Genomic DNA, 20005 nt, shown 5'->3' on the forward strand with positions numbered 1-20005 from the left:
CCCCATAACCCCCGCCCCACCCCCCCTCTGCTGTAGCTAATTCGCATTTCCACTGGTTTTATTATGTGTGGTCAGTCAAGACTTATTTACACATTATTGATAGTTACATGGGTGTGGTCTTTTCAGTTCTCTATCCCCAATCATGTCCTCATCAACCCAAGTGTCCAAGCAGTTGTTTTTCTTCTGTGTTTCTACTCCCGTAGTTCTTCCTCTGAATGTGGGTAGCATCTTTTCCATAAATCCCTCAGAATTGTTTTGGGTCATTGCATTGCTGCTAGTACAGACGTCCATTACATTCTATTTTTCCACAGTGTATCAGTCTCTGTGTACAATGTTCTTCTGGCTCTGCTCCTTTCACTCTCCATCAATTTCTGGAGGTCTTTCCAGTTCACATGGAATTCCTCCAGTTTATTGTTCCTTTGAGCACAGTAATATTCCATCACCAGCATATACCACAACTTGGTATATAACAAAAAATTCTGACAGAGGTCTAATTACTCAAATATACAAGGAGCTAAATCAATTGTATAAAAAATCAAGCCATTCCCCAATTAATAAATGGTCAAGGGACATGAATAGGCAATTTTCAGGTAAAGAAATCAAAAGTATCAATAAGCACATGAGAAAGTGTTCTAAATCTCTAATAATTAGAGAAATGCAAATCAAAACAACTCTGAGGTATCACCTCACACCTAGCAGATTGGCTAAAATGAAAGAAGGGGAGAGTAATGAATGTTGGAGGGGATGTGGCAAAATTGGGACATTAATGCATTGCTGGTGGAGTTGTGAACTGATCCAACCATTCTGGCTGGCAATTTGGAACTATGCTCAAAGGGCTATAAAAGACTGCCTGCCCTTTGATCCAGCCATACCATTGTTGGGTTTGTACCCCAAAGAGATCATAGATAAACAGACTTGTAGGAAAATATTTATAGCTGCGCTTTTTGTGGTGGCAACAAACTGGAAAAGGAGGGTATGTCCTTCAATTGGGGAATGGCTGAACAAATTATGGTATATGTTCATCACCTACTCTTTCACACCTGGGTTATAGACCTCCCAACTTGTAAATTAACTAGAGTTGTTTACACTTTGGTGATTAGATCTAAGAATGGGCAAGATAGATTTAATTTCATTATCACACTACCACTTTGGGATAGAATTCTCAAAAAAACAATTTTTTTAAGCCATAAAAAAAAAAGAGAGAGAATAGATAAATTTTGTAAGCCAAGTTTCCTGCTACTGCTGCTACTGTTCGCACCTTTGAGGCCATTACATGGGGGGTCCTTGCCTTTTCTGCTGTTTTAAACCTACTGTGGTTCATGCCATCCCACCTGCTACAGCCTCCCTATCGCTGCCCTGTGCTGGGAGGTCTGAGAGTTCTTTGGAAGCACCTTCTTGGTCCTGCTCAAAGGGTAAGATCCCCATACCCAGCCCTGCCCCAACTTGCATTTCAAAAGCACAATAGCCCCTTCAACTCCCTGCTTCTAGCTGAGGCAGCATTTAGACCCCAGAGGAGCAAACAAGCACCTTTGGCTGCACCCCACTTCTAGTTTCTAAGCCAAATTCTTAAGCTGACCTGGGTTCCTGGCTGAGACAGTTGCAACACAGGATTTTTCACAGGAAGGGGACTCCCCTTCCATTTTTTTTCCCATCCTACAGCCCAACATAACAGGGAGGGCAGATAGCCCAAATCAGTGGATTTGAAGTCAAAATTTGGGGGGTTTTGCCTCTGATTTTTTGTCCTTTTTCTCCAGACCCAAAAAAACACTAAGAGAAGCCAATCTTTCATATGCAAATATACTACTGTTCTCCCTGGAAGCTTTGCCCTTAGGGAAGAGGGCACCAGAGAATAGCTTTTAAAAAGCCCTTTAGCAAACACCTGAAAGGATTTTTCCCTTCTAGTCCAGGTCTTTTTGTTTTACCTATAAATAAAATCCATTTTGCCTTTTTACAAGGAATAATGCTGTTACAAAGTATACTTGAAACTCTTAAAGAACAGTTTGAGTTGGTAGAGCTAACAAGTGTAGTTTGGCTCTGCTTAATTCTTTTACTGGCAGTTTTTATTTTCATTGGATATTTCCCATTTTATTTGCTTCTCCTCAAGAATATGCAGCAACAAGCTAGGCTGCTTGAATTACAGTCCAAACTGGAATGTTTTAAGAAGGTTCTGAAAATCTTAAATACTCTCAACATGTGTTAGGGTCCGTTTTGGGGTGAGCCCAAGGAAACAAGACAGACGATGCAAGGTGCACAGAGAGCAAAGCTTTATTAAGCTACACACGTACACCCGTGGGGGAAGAGACTGAAAGGAGTGGTCTCCCCCCTGAGTAAATTCACAGCACTCCTTATATAATTCACAGCAAACTTAGAGGAAGGTGTTTATCACTCAAAGGGCATGGTCTATCGGCTCGCACAGGGGCCCGTTGGGTGGGTTGTGGTCAAGGGGTCTTATCTAACACACACACAGGCCTGTAAGTTTGGGCAAGGGTCAGTTTGGCCATCCATTACATTCCACACTTTTTTTTTTTTCGGTCTAGGGGTCAGGGGGAATCGCCTGGTGCTGGCGCTGAAGAACTAGTGCCTGTATGGTATTTAGGTGGTTCTTCACAAACCTAACTAGGGCATTTAGGATGCAGCGTCCAAAGGTCAGAAGGAGGATTATAATAGCCAAGGGTCCTAGCAAAGACGCAATCAGGCTGGTTAGCCAGGGGGAGGTTGCAAACAGGTTGGCAAACCAGGGGTTATAGCTGTCATGGTCTTTCTTCCTTTGTTCGAGATCCCTTCGGAGCTGGTCAAGGGTGTCCCTAATGATACCGGAATGGTTGGCATAAAAGCAACATTCTTCTCCTAGGGCTGCACAGAGTCCCCCCTCTTTTAGGAAGAGCAAGTCTAAGCCTCTTCTATTCTGCAGGACTACTTCAGCTGGGGAGTTGTGGGATTTCTCTAAGTACCTCAGAGTGGTTTCGAGTTTCGCGATGTCCTTAAGGTGTCTCAGGTCCTGCATTTGAGTGGTGAGGGCGGTTATTCCAGTCCCCACCCCTGCTGCCCCCAGAAGGGCGGCAATGGTTAATGCAATGGTTCCAGGCTCCCTCTTTTCCCTAAGGATCTGAGGTCTTTCCCACAAGGCCATGAAGGCCGGTTGTGACCACACGGTAACTCGCGGGGGGACAGCGACTAAGTGGCAAATCTCCCTGGGCCCTGCTGAGGATATGCAAGGTTGCAGCCCTGTCACTGAGCACAAGAACCGGGTCCCGTTGGGAGAGGTCACATACTTAGCACCTGTAGTGCCATGGAAGGTAGCGATGCTATTGCAGTTCGGGGCTTGTTTCGCCCATGTCTCAACCTCAGCAGTCGAAATTGCAGAGGAATTCCCCAGGACGCAAGTACCCTTCCCTCCCACTAGGGGAACAGTCAGGCCCGTACCTGTCTCGGTCCAATTGCAAGGCAATTGTTGGGCGTTGTGGGTGGTAAGGAGGGTGCCATTGATAGCAAAAGCTTCAAGGTAAGGGGGCGATGCCACGAGGCACAGCCAGCAGCTGGTGGTCAGATTAGGGGCGGAGGAGTTGAGAGTTGCAAAGGCCGCCTCTAGCAGGCGTAAGTGTTCGGGTGTAGGAATGCTTGGTCGGGGGCTGCAGCTGTCATAGCTCCCGCGGTTGCAGTGGGGGTTAGGACACTAGCTGGATTGTTGACAGTCGGAGCAAGAGTAGTCGTGGTCTTAGGCTTGGGCGGCGGCTGGGGTTTCTAGGGTCAGGGCTTCAGGGCTTGGTTGGGCCCCACGAGTATTGCAGGGGCAGTCACTATAGGTAACTTTTGGATGCGAAAGAAATCTCCTTCATCCGCTCCTGACATATACTGCCTAATTCCCCAAGTCCTACCGGACAGCCGTCCGACATCTTCGGGCCGTAGTACCGTGAGGTTGAGGTTCTGGCCATCGCTATGTCTTTTCATTTGCAAATATCAGTCGGGTTCCTGTGTCCGCCAGTCAGTGGCCAGGGTTTCACCACCCCAGGAGGAACAGTAGTACTGGCCAGGTGAGTTGCAGTACAGCTTCCCGGGGTTCGAAGCCGGGCCGTGTCCTGGGGTCATAGTCAGTCCCTGTTCGAGTATAGCAGTCTGCACTGGCGCGTTGGGCCGTGTCACAGCGGCAGGGGAGGTATCGGCCAAGGCGCAGGGATACACGATAAAGGAGGGAGACCCTGCGGAGCTCGTCTCTTTCACGGGTTGTATAGACTGTCCACTGGTTAATATCCATTTCCACGGCTGGTTCGGGCTGCCGGCAAGTGGTGCGGGTAAACTTTGCGGAATCCGGGGCAGTGAAGGGGCATCGGTTGGGGAAGGAACCTCAGGGGTCACGGTGGTGTTGGCGGCAGTCATGGTGGCTAGGATGGCGCCATCACTGGTGCTGGTTACTGGTTCTGTGACATGGTCGGCTGGAGTGGGCGTCCTCGATGTGCTCAGGGTCGTCGTGGGTGGGGGACAAGTTGAAGAGCCACGGATGAGTACAAGAGTGTTACCTCTCGCACACCACAAAAAGGGAGTCCCAGCGCACAGACCGCTGTTCAGTACCACCATTGCCAAAAGGATGGGGGAAAGGGGCTGGGAGGGGTTAGCCATTAGGGTTTGCTCAATGTCAGCTTCAAGGGGTTGTTCGGAGGGGCCTTAACCTCCCACCCTGGGTTTGGAGCTGTGGCTGGCCTGACGTGAGAATGATGGATCCAGGGGCCAATGCCATCCACCTTTATTGCGGATGGAGTGGTCAGCAGGATGACGTATGGCCCTTTCCACCTGGGTTGCAAGGTTTCCTTCCGGTGTCTCTTAGCCCAGACCCAGTCACCCGGCTTGAATTGGTGAGGCTCGTGGGGTGGTGGTTGAAACCAGGCTTGAAGACGTGGCCACAATTCAGCATGCACCTGGGAAAGAGAAAGAACAAAATCTCGCAGATGGGGGGGGGGGGTGTTTTTTCGGTGGAAGGAAAGGATGATAGAATTGGGGGTAAGGAGCCATAAAGGATCTCATAGTGGGTAAGGGATAGCTGGCCCGGGGTATTTCGGGCTTTAAAAAGAGCGAGGGGAAGGAGGGTCACCCAGTCCTTGCCAGTCTCCAGGGTGAGTTTAGTAAGAAACTCTTTTAGGGTCCGATTCATCCTCTCTACCTGCCCTGAGCTCTGAGGTCTGTACTCGCAATGGTGCTTCCAAGTTACCCCTAGGCCCTTTACCAGCAGCCAGACAGTGTGGCTAATGAAGGCTGGTCCATTATCCAACCCCAAGGAGGTGGGGAGGCCATAGCTAGGGATGATGTCTTCTAGGAGATGTTTGGCTACTACCTGTGCTGTTTCAGCCTTGGTAGGAAAGGCTTCTGGCTATCCCGTGAATGTGTCTACCATAACCAGAAGGTACCGGAACCCAAATTTACCCGGCTTTACCTCAGTGAAGTCGAGTTCCCAGTGTTCACAGGGTCTGGTTCCCCTCAACCAGGCCCCCGGAGCGGGGGTGGGGTTGGCTGGCCGCACTGCTTGGCAGGTAGTGCATTTGCAGGTGAGTTCCTCAAGAAAGGAGGTCATGCCCCGGAATCGAATCCTCCCCTTCCTTAGAATCTCCTGAAGTTTGTCAGCACCGAGGTGGGTAAGATGGTGGAGGTGAGTAGCCAGCAGATAGCCTGCCACATGGGGCAGGAGTATGTTGCCCCGGCGGTCTTGGAAAACCGCCTCGTAGCCGGCTAAGGGCTCGCCTTCCTGTTTAGTGACCCATACTCGGTCTTCTTCCAAGTATTGGGGTGGCTCTGAGGGAGGGGCCGGGAGCAGGAGGTCTTGGGGAGGGGATGCAAGGGTAAGCACCCGTGGGCCAGGCCCGTGAGTTGCTACTTCCCGAGCCGCTTCATCCGCCCACCTATTCCCCAGTGCTGGGTGGGAATTGCCCTTCTGATGGCCTGGTGTGTGGATAACAGCCACCAGGTGGGGCCCAGACTGCATCCAGGAGCCCCTGAATATGTTCTAGGTGGGCAATTGGCTTCCCTATGGAGGTTATGTATCCCCGCTCACGGTAGATGGGAGCATGAACATGCAGGGAGGCAAATGCGTAGTGGCTGTCTGTGTAGATATTCACCCGCTTCCCTTTCGCCGTCCTAAGGGCTGCTTCCAGAGCAATCAATTCAGCCTGCTGGGCTGAAGTTCCTTCAGGAAGTTGGGCTGCCCAAACAATGGAACCTGACTGGTCAACTACTGCTGCCCCTGCTGCTCTGGCCCCTGAGGGGGTGATGAAACTGCTACCATCAGTGAAGTAGATGAGGTCCGGGTTTGGGACTGGGGTGTCCTTGAGGTCAGGTCTTGCTGAGGTAGCTTCTGCTAAAATGTCCTGACAAGAGGGGGATGCTGTTGGGTCCCCTATAGGGAGCAGGGTGGCAGGATTGAGGGCTGAGATCACCTTAAAAGTGAGCCGCGGTTCATTGAGGAGCAGGGACTGATAGTGTGTCAGCCTAGAGTGTGAGAGCCATCTGACTGGTGGTTGCCAAAGGACACTCTCAATGGCGTGAGAGATGGCAATGGTCAGTGCTTGGCCATGGGTGAGCTTGTCTGCATCCTTGACTAAGAGAGCTACAGTGGCAATAATGCGGAGGCGTGCTGGCCACCCCGCTGCCGCAGGGTCCATCCTTTTGGACAAATATGCCACTGGCCTGTCCCAGGGTCCCAACTTTTGGGTGAGGACTCCCTTTGCTACTCCATGTTTTTCATCCACGAAAAGCAAAAATGCCTTTTCAGGATCGGGCAGGGCCAAGGTCAGGGCTCTCAGCAAGGAGGTGCGCAGTTCCTGAAAGGCCAAGTCCATGTCCGTTGTCCATGACCAGGCCTTGGACTCCCTAGCCCCTAAATAGAGGGGCTTCGTGATTTTAGCGAAATTAGGGATCCACAACCAGCAGTAACCCACCGTCCCGAGAAACTCTCGGACCTGCCTAGGTGATAATGGGGTAGGGATTGTCAAGACGGTCTGGGTCATGGCCTCAGTAAGCCATCAAGAACCGTCTTTCAAGCGATAGCCTAGAAATATTACCTCCATGCGGGCAATGCGCGCTTTCTTCGCACTGACACGATACCCCGATTCCTGAAGGCAGGTCAGAAGTGCTCGAGTAGCATCTTTACAGGAATCTTCGGAGGGGAAGGCAATGAGGAGGTCCTCAACGTACTGCAGGAGGGTCACTTCAGGACGTGCAGTGCGGAACTCCTCCAGATCCCGAGCCAGAGCATCACTGAAGAGGCTCGGGCTGAGTTTCAGTCCCTGGGGGAGTCTAGTCCAGGTTAGTTGGGAGACAGTCGGGGACCCAGGGGTGTGCCACTCAAAGGCAAAGATGGGTTGGCTAATGGGTGCAAGCGGGAGGATAAAGAAAGCGTCCTTCAAGTCCAAAGTGGTGTACCATATAAGGGAAGGATGGAGATTGCTAAGCAGCGTGTAAGGATTGGGGACTGTGGGATGGATGTCCTCGATCCTTTTGTTCACCTCCCTCAGGTCTTGGACCGGCAGATTAGTCATTCGACCCAGGTTTCTTTACCGGTAAGAGGGGAGTGTTCCAAGGTGATTTGCATGGGACCAGGATTCCGGCCTTCAGAAGGCGGTCAATATGGGGTTGGATCCCTCTCCTGGCCTCTAGGGGCATTGGGTATTGTCTGACCCAGATGGGTGTGGCCCCGGACTTGAGGGGGATCACGACCGGGGCTTGGCGGATTGCCAAGCCAACCCCTGAAAGCTCGGCCCACACCCCCGGATGAGCCGCCACCCAAGGCTTAACATGGGGTGGAATGTCTGCGGGAATGGGGTTGGAGAACAATCGGTGCTCATCCTGAAGGCTCACTGTGAGCACAGTGAGAGGAATCCCTTCAGCATCAGTTACAGCCACTGAGTCTTGGTGAAACTGTATGTAAGCGCCTAATTTATGCACAAGATCTCTACCCAGGAGAGGGGCAGGGCTATCAGGAATGACTAAGAAGGAGTGGGAGACTGCGTGGGTCCGGTAAGAATGAAATTTGGGAGATGCCATCTTTAAGTATATATATGTATTTTCTATGGACACGTGGAAATTATCAAACTACATTTCCCGTGGTCCAATGGGTTTCTGGTTCCGGTTCTTTGGGCGTGGGGACGCCTGTGTCCCCACGCAGAGGTCAGTTTAAGTCTCCTGGGTTAGGAGGGAGTGGCCCTCTTGGCCAGCAGACTCAGGAAGAGACGGGAGGTAACAATAATGGCTGGGGCAGCAGTTTTGAATTCTTACAAGCGCGTGGTCTAATGACTTTATCTATCAGCATGGCTTTAATTAAAACACTAATTTATATATTTATATCAGTCTTTATTATTTTTAATCTTAATAGTCCCCACATTCACAGTTCGTTTAGTGGTCCAGGGGTATTTGTGAGAACCGACACTCCCTGGACCACAGAAAATTTGGAGGAAGTCTCGCCCAGGGGATGTTGGAGGACTGAGTGTTCTGCCCCCGTGTCCACCAGCAGGGGAATGGGAGTCCCCTCAATGCGAGCTGTTACCCAGGCCTCAGGGAGGGGGCTGAGACCCGTCCCCCTCAATCCCTTTCGGCAAAGGTTAGGGTCTGTCGTCCCAGGCGGCTAGCCAGTGGGAGTGGGGAGGAAATCTCCTCCTGGGTCCACGAGAGGGCGCCCTGTGGGGGCAATCCCTCTGCCAATGGCCCGGGCGCCCGCAGTCAAAACAAGTGCCCCTGGGTTGGGGATCTGGCTCCGATTGCCCTGGCTGCCAACGTAGGGCCGCAGCTAGAATACGAGTGGTCTCTTGTTGAGCTTTAAGCATCTGTCTTTGGGCCTTTTCTTCCTGAGCGATGTTCTGACCGCATCCTGACATCCTGTTCCTCAGCCTCTTTCTGTCTCTGATCCTGCCTGATAAGGTCCTCCTGTCTCAAGCGCTCCGCCCTTTCCTCAGGGGTCTCCCTGGTGTTATAGACCTTCTCTGCTACCTTCAGAAGTTCCTCTAGGGACTGTGCCGTGAATGCATCCATCCTTTGCAGCTTTTTACGGATGTCTGGTGCCGCTTGATTGACAAATGCTAATAGGACTGCCGTCTGGCTGGCAGGGGCTGCCGGGTCCATGGGGGAATAAATTCGGAAGGCCTTCTGTAGCCTTCTAGAAAGGCTGCGGGAGTTTCCTCAGGGCCCTGCCTAACTGCCCCAATTTTGGTCAAATTAGTGGGCTTCCGAGCTGCTGCCTGCTAGGAGAGTCTGGCGATAGGACTGGAGACGCTCCCTACCTTTCTCTGTCGAGAAGTCCCAATCCGGGCGATCCGTGGGAAACGCAGCTTCCAAGCGAGCGGGATCAGCCGTGGGGCGGCCGTGGTGACCTAGAATCATTTTCCGCCCTTCTGCGAGAATGCGGTCACGCTCTTCACTAGTGAAGAGTGTGCGGAGGAGCTGCTGACAGTCCTCCCAAGTGAGAGTATGAGTGAGAAAAATGGATTCCAGAAGGTCAATGAGCTTCTGTGGTTGCTCAGAAAAAGGGGGGTTTTGGTGTTTCCAATTGTATAAATCAGAGGAGGTGAACGGCCAGTATTGATGAACCATTGGCCCACCGGGGACCATGGGTCCCACGGTCCGGACAGGGAGGGCCACTGTGGAGGAAGGGAACTGGCCTACTTCGGGAGCAAGAGGGCTGCGGCCCCTTGTCCGATGGGCCGGGGGAGGTGAAGGTAAAACAGGGGGAACTGCCTGGGCAGCCGGGGGAGCTGCCTGGGCTTCCCCCAGTAGGGGAGGGTATATGGAAGCTGGGAGGTTGTAAGGGGGAGGTAAGGGGAGGTCCAGCAGAGATTCCTCCGGGGCTAGGAGGACTGGCGGTGCTGAGGGGTTGGGCTGTCCCTTGCTTTCAGATGCGTCACAGGCTGCTTTGTCTAGGGCAAGGGCGAGGACTCGTGCCCAGTGGGTATACGGCTTGAGCCATGGGGGAGGGTCCTGAGCCAGGGACTGCCAGGTAAAAATGTAGGGAATCTGGTCTGGGTGCCCCTCGGTTCTAGGGGCCAAAACCGCCGTGCAGACTGCTAAGATGACCGCACGATCCCAGGTTCCCCCATAAGGCCATCCTACCCCAAAGGTGGGCCATTCTGTGTTACAAAGGGCTTGGAGTTTCCCTTTGCGGACTTCCAGCCCTAGGTCCGCTGCGCGGGACTTAAAATCCCCAAAGTGTTGGAGAACCAGGTTGATAGGGTAGCTAGGAGAGTTGCCCATTTCTCTTGTGGTAGGGTGGCCAAGAAGATAGAGAGAAGAATGACAGAGGAAAGAAGGATCAAGAAGAAGAGACCGCGTAGTGTCAAAAAAAAATCTGTGGGGAGCAACCTCCGGTTGAGCCTTCCGAAGGGAACAGGGAGCCCCAAAAGGCCAGGGCCAGCCAGGCCAGAGGTCCCTCATCCACCCAGGACTGAGTAAGGCGTCCCTCAGTCAGCCCTCGGTGTCTAATCTTACAAACCCACAATTTCTCCAAAGGACTCGAGCCTCTTTCTACTTCGGGGGTTTCAGCGCTTTTCCGCCCGCAGGACTCAAATCTGCACACCACAGGACTGGAACCTGTAGTCTCACGAGGCTTCCACCCGCAGAAAAACTCCTTGTGCACTCCCGGTTGGCAGGTGGGGCAAACCTAAAGGACTCGAACCTTTGTATCCCCAAGACCCTTCGGCTAGGGAGCAAAGGAAGAAACTCGCGACTCACGAACCCGTGACACAGCTAAATTTGGCCAGAACCGAACCTGAGCAGGAAGGGGGAAAGGGGAGGAGGGGAGGGAGAGGAGGGGTAGGGAAAAGGTATAGGCACTCACTTCCCTGATTTCTCAGCCATTATCCTCTCAGAGAAACAGAGATGTGATAATTTCGGGTCTGGACTCAGAAACAGGTCAAGGAAAACAGCCAGCGTCAACCACCCCCTCTCGGGTTAGGTATTCACCTCTTGCCAGAGGTGGACCATGGTGCTTAGGCATAGGCGGGCTGTATAATCCCCGGCCAGGCGGACGCCCTGCTCCCCATATGCACAGCATGGGCTGTTTTTCCTTGCCATCAAGGCACCCAGTCACTCAGCAGACACACATCCAGTCACACAGGTAATCCTCACCTCCAGATACCAGTTTTCAGCCAATCGAGTTCCCAGGCTCACTCAGGGTGGCTTCCACTCTCCGTCTGCTGTTCCTAGGGCGTATTCCCAAGTGGACGAGCCCCCATATGTTAGGGTCCGTTTTGGGGTGAGCCCAAGGAAACAAGACAGACGATGCAAGGTGCACAGAGAGCAAAGCTTTATTAAGCTACACACGTACACCCGTGGGGGAAGAGACCGAAAGGAGTGGTCTCCCCCCTGAGTAAATTCACAGCACTCTTTATATAATTCACAGCAAACTTAGAGGAAGGTGTTTATCACTCAAAGGGCATGGTCTATCGGCTCGCACAGGGGCCCGTTGGGTGGGTTGTGGTCAAGGGATCTTATCTAACATACACACACAGGCCTGTAGGTTTGGGCAAGGGTCAGTTTGGCCATCCATTACACATGCAGAATGGAGATTCTGCACAGTGCATTTATGAGGAACTCCAGAGATGTGACCAAAGGAATGCAAATGGATGATATATACTGGGGAGGGGAAAAAAACTTAAAGAGATCTGGAAGTTTATTAATGTTAATTTTTTGAGAGTTTTTTCCCTCCACAATAGTGAAGAAGTCTATTGGAATTGGAGGAAAGGACTTTTGAATTCGCTGCCTGTATCCTGTCATGTTTGTTGTATTTTGTTGATTATTTGCTTTAAGGTTAAATTTTTTTTTAATTTCATATATTAATCTAATCAATGTCTTTCTGTTACACTGAATCATTTAAAGCTACTCTGTTTTGGCTACTAGATATATTCTGTTACTTTATTTTGATTTGTACCTTTCCCCTATGACTGTACTGAAGAACATATTTTGAAAGCCCATAAACACCTTGCACAAACCTTTTCAATGGCAAAACCATCACTCCTTATGTATGCTGGGTTTGTCACCTGATCCATTGAGGTCACATATTGGATATATATCCTTTTCTTTCATTTTGCCTCTGTCAATTATCACATAGATGATAGATGGACTCCATCAAAACTGGTTACAACCTATATACAACCTTTGGAGAATTTAATGACCTAAATATCTCAAATGATTTTAAGAAATCTTCCAGAATGATTTTTAGATATCTAAAATATATATATATGAATATATGAATGTTGAATTAAAGGTAGAGAACAAAACAGAAGTTCCTACCACAAAAGTTTTATATAAAGCATGAAGCTTAAGTAGCTTCTGGATGATTTTTTTAACTCTTCAGCTTAATTCTACCCTTTCACAAAAAAAATCTAGATTCTTTGTGATGTTTTAGACTCCAAAAGGTTTTCATCAGCAGTACAGAGGTTTATGTTTTTCTTAGGTTCTTCTGCCAAATTTTGGAATGATCGTAGTAATAGACTTTGTTAAAAATATCTTTGCCAAGTTTGAAAGATTCACTACATCTTTAGAACTTGTGACAAGTATCCACCAGTTCATATGTTTTTTAAACATCACACAGCAAGTGGATATGTAGAGACTCACGTGAATCCTATCTGATAGTGGGTTTGTTTGCTATTGTCATTAACTGGGCTTTTGTGAATTTGGGGAATTTTGTTACTTTCTTTAAATGTGCATTATCTATTGTATGACTATTCTATAAAGCTTTTACTTTGTGAAAATCATTTGCCCTCACACAGTGGTTCATGGCCAAGTTAAAAAGGAAAAGGATCTCATTTTGGGTGAGAAATCTTTGTATTCTATCTCTCCTTGGCCGACACAGTGTGTCACTGATTGTAATATATATATATATAAAGATATTTTTTATTATTGTATTCTTTTCCTTGAATGTGCAATACAGTATTTGAGTTTTATTTTTTCTCTCCTTTTTTGAACTCAAAGCACATGTTACCAGTGTTAAAAAGTTGTTGTTTTGGTTTGTTTATTTGTTTGTTTTTTTGCAGTAGGATAAGTTTAAAAATGTACATAAGCCTAATGTCAATGAATACCCAAAAAGCTTTAGGCCAGTGATGGGCGAACTATGGCCCACTGGCCAGATGTGCCCCCTGAAATGTTCTATATGGCCATGCAACATTATTCCTAATCTGACAAATTACAATGAGTAGGATACAATACAATGAAACTTCAAAAGATTGCCTTAGAAACAGACTGACAGATGAGCATTTCCTTTCCTTTGGTCCCCTCTTTAAAAGGTTTGTCCATCACTGCTTTAGACTATAGAAATAATGCCATTGGTTGTTTTAAAAAAAATTATGGGACTTTGCTTAGTGATTCTATTTGATTCCAGGAGAAGAGAACACAAAAAAAACACAGTACCACAGAAGCACAGACTTAACCTGAAAAGTGCCAAAAGAACACACAGTTGAAAGAAAGAAAGAAAGAAAGAAAGAAGGAAGGAAGGAAGGAAGGAAGGAAGGAAGGAAGGAAGGAAGGAAGGAAGGAAGGAACCAATCCCAATGGGATTGATGAGATTTTGAGCCAAGACAAGAGGACTTGAACTTGTTTAAGTTCAAGGTTACACCTGTTTGACATATGTCAAAGGCAGGTCTTCCTCGTCCTACATTCCTTCAAGCACCTCACTTTGGCTGCCATCCTGGCTTCAGTATCCCTGAAAGACAAGGTAAAATCAGACCAAGGAATGCTATTTCTCAGTTTTCTGATAAAATCAAGTCCTTTTTTCTATCTTTCATAGTATGGCAAATGTTCTGTAGACCTGGCTATTGATTGGATAAGTGCATAATTGCATTGAATCATTTTAATTGGGCCCTGATTCAAGGACTTATTACAGGTTTCTTTTTCCTTACTTAGATTTTTTTTACACATAAGACTTTAATATTTTATATTTCATCTAGAAATTATTTTTTCTCTTTTATTAGGATTTTTTCTTGATGTTTTTGATTTTCTTTTGACAATTGATTCATATACCTCATAACTCCACCATGCATCCCTGAGTGATTCCTATGTTTGTCACCATCCTCCTCAGGGGGGGAAGGTATTATTATCCTATAATGCAAAGTTTAAATTCTTTTGAGAGTAATTTTAGGATAAGAAACTTGCTACCTCCCCAAATGCAGAAAGTAAACTATTTGGAAAAGGTGCCCTGAAGATGCCTTCAGAAAGCACACATTGCACCAGGAGATCCAGAGTGAACTTTGGGATGTGCTAAATTGAACTATGGGGGGTTGACGGCATTTTTTAAATGTATACTCTTATGCCAAAGAGGATTGCCCCCAATTGGCTTTTTGTCAATGCGCTTATCATTAGTTTTTGTTTTTTTTCTCTTTTATTTCCCTTTTACCCCAACATATTATAATTTCCCTTTAGAAACTACAATATTGTATATACCTTTAGTTAAAAATCTTTATACTTTTAAGTTGGTTATGTTTTCAATGATCCCTTGAGGAGACTGGTCTCCCAAAGGATCACGGTGGGGGGTTAGAAAATTTTGAACCCTTGGACTTCCACCCCAGAATCCTTTCTCCTTCATTCACATAGCCTCTCTACATACTGTTTATAAGTTGTATGGACCCCCAACCACTCTCTCTCTCTTTACCTGCGTGTGCATTTGAGAAAGCTGGTTTGACTCAGGCTTTTACTTTGTCTTTTTATTCCTTTTAATTCAAGTTATTATTAATAAATCTTATTAAATATAATACTTGGAGTTATTGTATATTCATTTTTAAACTTACACAAAACACATTTTAAGTTTAATCTGAGACTTTTTAACACTTTTCCCACCATTTTCTCGAATCTAGACAATCAACAAAACAATAAACCAAGCCGTGATTTGGAGCATTTGCCAGATTTCTCAGATATAAATGCTCACACTGAAAATTTAACAATCGGCTCTCTTCAGTTGGCTTCAAAACACTCTTGGGCCAAAGGGGTCCATGACACAATAAAAGGTTAAGAAGCCCTGATCTTCTCCAAATCCCCCAGGCCCACATTTACATAAGACATTCAGACTCAGAGAAATAAAGAATAATTTTTTTTTCAGTTACTCAGGCAGTAAGTAGAGAGCTGGGATTTGTACCCAGATCATCTGACCTCAGATCTGCTATACCCTTACTGCTATACCAGAATATGTGTCCAGAGCTGCCAAATTCCTTAGGCAATAAAACTGCCTGTCTGTCACTACATAGAAGGGGTCCAAAGTGTGTGAGGATGATCATCTCAGTGAATGGCTCTTCCTCCAGTGGATTTCTATCCACCACTTAGCTACCCCTCCCACATATTTCTTAAAGGAGCATCATTTGGGCTGAGCTCATTCCAGGACTACATGATGAGGAATCTTTCCTGTCTCCAATTCATGCACCACATAAGTACCCCAGTGCTATTCCTAAAGTTCTCCCCATTGTATCTTCCCATTGGTTTCCAAATCTAACTCCAACCTACCTTTCCATCTTTATTTAATATTACTTCCCATCATGTACTATGCAGTCTTGCCAAAGTGACCTTGTACCTATTCCACCCAAAAAGTATTCTATCTCCCACCTCCATACCTTTGACCAGGTCATCCCTCAGCCCTTGAATGAGCTCACCTTTCACCTCTATTTTGTTTTCTTTAAATGAACTTCTTTAAATTAATCCAAAGCTTACTTTTAGGGCCACATGAAGACTTTCTTAATCCCCAACCTGCTAAATTCCTCTTTATAAATTAATTCTGATCCATTCTACATATTCTTAAATATTTTTTTCCCATTCATGGCACAGCACTTTTTATGGTGAGAAATTATAACATATGGAACACTTAAATTGGCAACAAAGATGAATTCTGGAACAATAGGACTCCAAATCCATTACTGAAACTGGAGATTCTTCTTCTCCCTTTCCCTCCCATCTCTTAGAGTTCTTGGTTTTCAATGGAGGAGGCAGCTTTGCCTGGGACAGAAGTGCCATTTTTACTTTCCTAAGTCCAACATGAGAAAATCAGACAGCAAATAGTCCTTTCTCTTCTTTGGTTCTGATGATTCATCACATTCATTAGAATTATGATCTCTTAGTTCCTGGCATCTGTCTGGAGAAAGCAAATATCAGACTCCAGAAATGGTGAATGGGTTGCATCCCAGAATTCACCACCTTGATGAGGTCATTTTGAACTCAACTCTAGGAAACTTATGGGAGAGAAAAACAAGAAAAGAGTTTTTGATCTTGTGCATACCATTGGGGAGGTAAAGGAAGTAAGTGAATATCACATCTGATCTCCATCTGTCTGGTCCTTTGTCTTCACCCTCTGAGAGATTGGTGGTTACTATTCCCCCTTCATTTAGAAGAAAAGACATAAGAAACAAAAGTTTGATTGCCCCCCCACTGTGTTCTAATTAGAAAGTTAATGAAGATATAAAGAGGGAGGGGAGACAGGTTGCAATGTTTCCTGAAAGAAAAATGAAAGTTGGGATGGACATTGAATTGATAGACTTGGTAACTGTTCAAATATTCAGAGTGACAAAGGGAGAAAATTCCAGGATGTCTCTGAGACTAAAATCCTGAAAGATTAGAAGGATGATGGTGCCCTTGATGGAAATCAGGAAATCCAGAAGGATCAAGATGTGGGATACATTGGTCAATTCGAACATCCTGAGTTTGCTACAGGACCAACTCAAACAGAGGTCAGAAAGTGTCCACACTAAGGCTAAAAGGAAATAAAGGACCCAGAGTGAGCCAAGCTAAAGAGATCAGAGGAAGAATTAAGACGCAATATCACTGTGAGTTCATGTCATGATAAATTTGCCAGGCATGGCAGCTACACCAGCAGAGGCAGGCCTGGTACATACTTGATCTTTTTCAAAATAGTAATTTAAAAATGTCCAATTAACCAGCACTCCTTTTCTCTCCCTCTACTCAACATCAGTTGATTCAATCTCTTCTTTATTTAACTCTTACCTTCCATCTTAGACTCTTAGAATCTTAGAATACACATCTTAGAAGTATATTGGTTCTAATGCAGAAGAGCAGTAAGGGCTAGGCAATGGGGTTAAGTGACTTGCCCAGGGTCACCCAGCTAAGAAGTGTCCTGGCCTGGCTTTTAATGCACTGAGACACCCAGCTGCTCCCTCTAACCTACTCCAAAAAAGAGCATCATTTGGGCTGAGGTTATTCCGTTATGATGAGGAGTACCTACAAACTTTGTAGATATTCCTGTGTTCTTCACCAAGACTAGCAGTATGCCATGCCACCTTCTAATTTAGACCACAAGTTAGGCTAGCACCACCACTAGTAGTAGCTGGTTTTCATAAAGCTTTTTAAGGTTGGTAAAGCATTTTGTGTACATCATCTCTTTTAATTCTCCCTCATAAGAACCATATCAGACAGGAAATAATGTATTCCTACTATCCCCATTTTTCTGATGAGCAAACTGAGGGACCAAGTGACTGGTGCACAGTTTACAGCTAATACATAACTAAAGGAAGATTACAACTCATGAATTCTTGATTCAAACCCTTTAGTGTATCTACAGCCCCATACCCTTCTCTACCTCCCACTATAGTCACAGAGCACCTCCAGATTATTTTAAGCTCCTCAAATTGAGAATGTCACCCTCAGCCAGTAGTTTGATAAAACTAGCAATTCTGGGCAAATGTGTGAGCCAATTGTTAAATTTTCAATATGAGAATTCTAAAACCAGCAACTGCCATAAATTAGGGATTTATTATTTTTTGATTGTTCAAGCTGAAGAAAATATAGAGAAAATATTAATAAGGTACATTAAACTTTTAAATGTGTCCTTCCTATATTTTATACAAATCCAGCTATTACACATTTACCAGCACACCCCTGTCTCAGTCCACTTTATTTAAGACCCACTTCTGAGGAAGATCTCATTTTGAGGAGATTAAAATGTTAAAGGTAGGGGGAAGGGCACACACACACACACACACACACACACACACACACATATTCCCCCATGATTTGACCTAGATATTGTCCAGATCTGGAAATTCAGTGATCACTTAAGTCTTCAACTTCCTTATTTGTCCTCATCTCACTTCCCCTTCTTTCAGAAAAATTGTGTCATCATCAGTACTTCCAAAGAACCAGGTTTTGTTCCTATACTGTTTGAGAAAGTTTGTTTATCCTGTTCCCTCTCAGCCATTTATTGCCTATTAAAAAAAAAAAAAAAAAAAGAAGGTCCCCACATGCATTGCAGAGGCATCAGAACAGGCACCCTGAGCTTTGAGAGTGCACCTGAAAGTCCTCTCCTCTTGCCTGCAAGAACCATGGTCCCTCTGGCTGTCCTCTTCATCCTCATCATTTCAGTACCTGGTTTGTTAGGTAAGTCTAATTACTTTCATTCCTTTTGACCAGCTCTTTGTGAAGAAAGAAGTAAGAATGTCATGGGTTATCTTCTCAATAACCCAGAGAGAATAGGTCCTATTATCTTCATTTTTCAGATAAGGAAACTGAGATAGACAAAAGATAAGTAACCTACCCAGGGTCACACAGCCAGTAAATGTCTAAGAACAGGTTTGTAATCCAAAGTGATCCATAAAACATGAGTCCATCTTTTATATGACAATATTCTTCAGGAAAACCTGAGGTCAAGTTCTACATCTTACACATAACAGTTATGTGGATTATTGGTAAATTATTTAACCTTTCAGAAGCCCATAGAGAGTGTGGTCTGTCCAAGGTCAGAAAGACATTAGCAAAGTTGGGAATTTCACCCAGGTTTACCACCTTCTCATCTAGTATTCATTCAACTGTAACATGGACCATGATCCCATTTTTTAGATTTAGATACATGGAGGGAATATTGTCCAATGTAACATAGCCTTCAGGGAGCAGAGATAAGAATATGATCAAGTCTCACTAGTTTTCCTGTATTCTAGTCAAGTCCACTCCCAAAGCTTTCCCTCTCAGTCTCTCAAAGAGAATATTCAAGGTTCTTCTGGGTGATGGTCCCTCCTCTAACAAGGGGAACTCTCCTAATCTTGTTGTGTTCCAACCCTCTTTACCAGGACTTCCTAGTCCAATCTTCTGGAGAAGGAAAATAAGAATAATTGGGAGAGAAGGAGGAAGAAAGGGAAAATAGAATTAAAGACAAAGGGAGGAGATGAAGGAGTATAGAGAACCTGCTCTATAACCAGAGACTAATCTGAGAGGCCTAGGGTTGTCATCGGACACAAAGAATGAAACAGATTGGAAGCACGACTTGTTAGCTCATAGTACTCCAAGAAATACTGAAGTAGCCACTTTATTATAAAGGAAATTAAAGATCCCCTTCCCCCAGAAACCCAAGAAAGTTTCCCATAGTTACAGAGAGCAAGATTTTTACTATAGTCAAAACAAAAGCCTTAGAAGCCTCCAGGCGTGGATAAAAAACCTATGCTAAACTATCAACTACATGTGTTATCCTGGGACATCTCTGTTAGGTCGGAAAGCCCCAGCATTTCTCCGCCTTGATGGCATTAAACAAATTTTTTGAGCCTCATTATTTTACTTTAATTCTGGGCAAAATGCCCTGCCAAGGGTTCGACCTTGGCCGTACCAGCCATCTGTATTCTTGGGCAAAGGGGAACAGAGTTAGCCCCCCTCCTGCTGGATTGTTGAGAGCCCAAAGCTTTTTCAATAAGACTATAATGCGGGGGCAGCTGGGTAGCTCAGTGGAGTGAGAGTCAGGCCTAGAGACAGGAGGTCCTAGGTTCAAACCCAGCCTCAGCCACTTCCAGCTGTGTGACCCTGGGCAAGTCACTTGACCCCCATTGCCCACCCTTACCACTCTTCCACCTATGAGAAAATACACCGAAGTACAAGGGTTTAAAAAAAAAAAGACTATAATGCATTTTGAAGGAAGGTGAGAATTATGAAAGGAATCAAAAGAGGAATCTCAGATTTTTATCTTAGATATCCCACAACTGTCTTGTCCTGTAGTCCTGATAGGGAGGAAAGCCAATACATGGCTCTGCCAGTCTGTATTGGTCTTTTGAGGGGGTTCAGATAAAAATAT

General features: G+C 46.1%; 1 protein-coding gene across 1 annotated transcript; it reads right to left on the reverse strand.

Moving 5' to 3' along the window:
- Nucleotides 1-4613: 4613 nt before the first annotated feature.
- On the reverse strand, nt 4614-9096 carry LOC123246768. The gene is given in 6 exon segments (XM_044675561.1): nt 4614-4948; nt 4951-5948; nt 5950-7514; nt 7516-7989; nt 8346-8410; nt 8814-9096. Coding segments are annotated over 6 exon segments (3720 nt in total).
- Between the last annotated feature and the right edge of the window lie 10909 nt (nt 9097-20005).

This window comes from Gracilinanus agilis, chromosome 4 (assembly GCF_016433145.1).
Source record: "Gracilinanus agilis isolate LMUSP501 chromosome 4, AgileGrace, whole genome shotgun sequence".
Classification (NCBI taxonomy): domain Eukaryota; kingdom Metazoa; phylum Chordata; class Mammalia; order Didelphimorphia; family Didelphidae; genus Gracilinanus; species Gracilinanus agilis.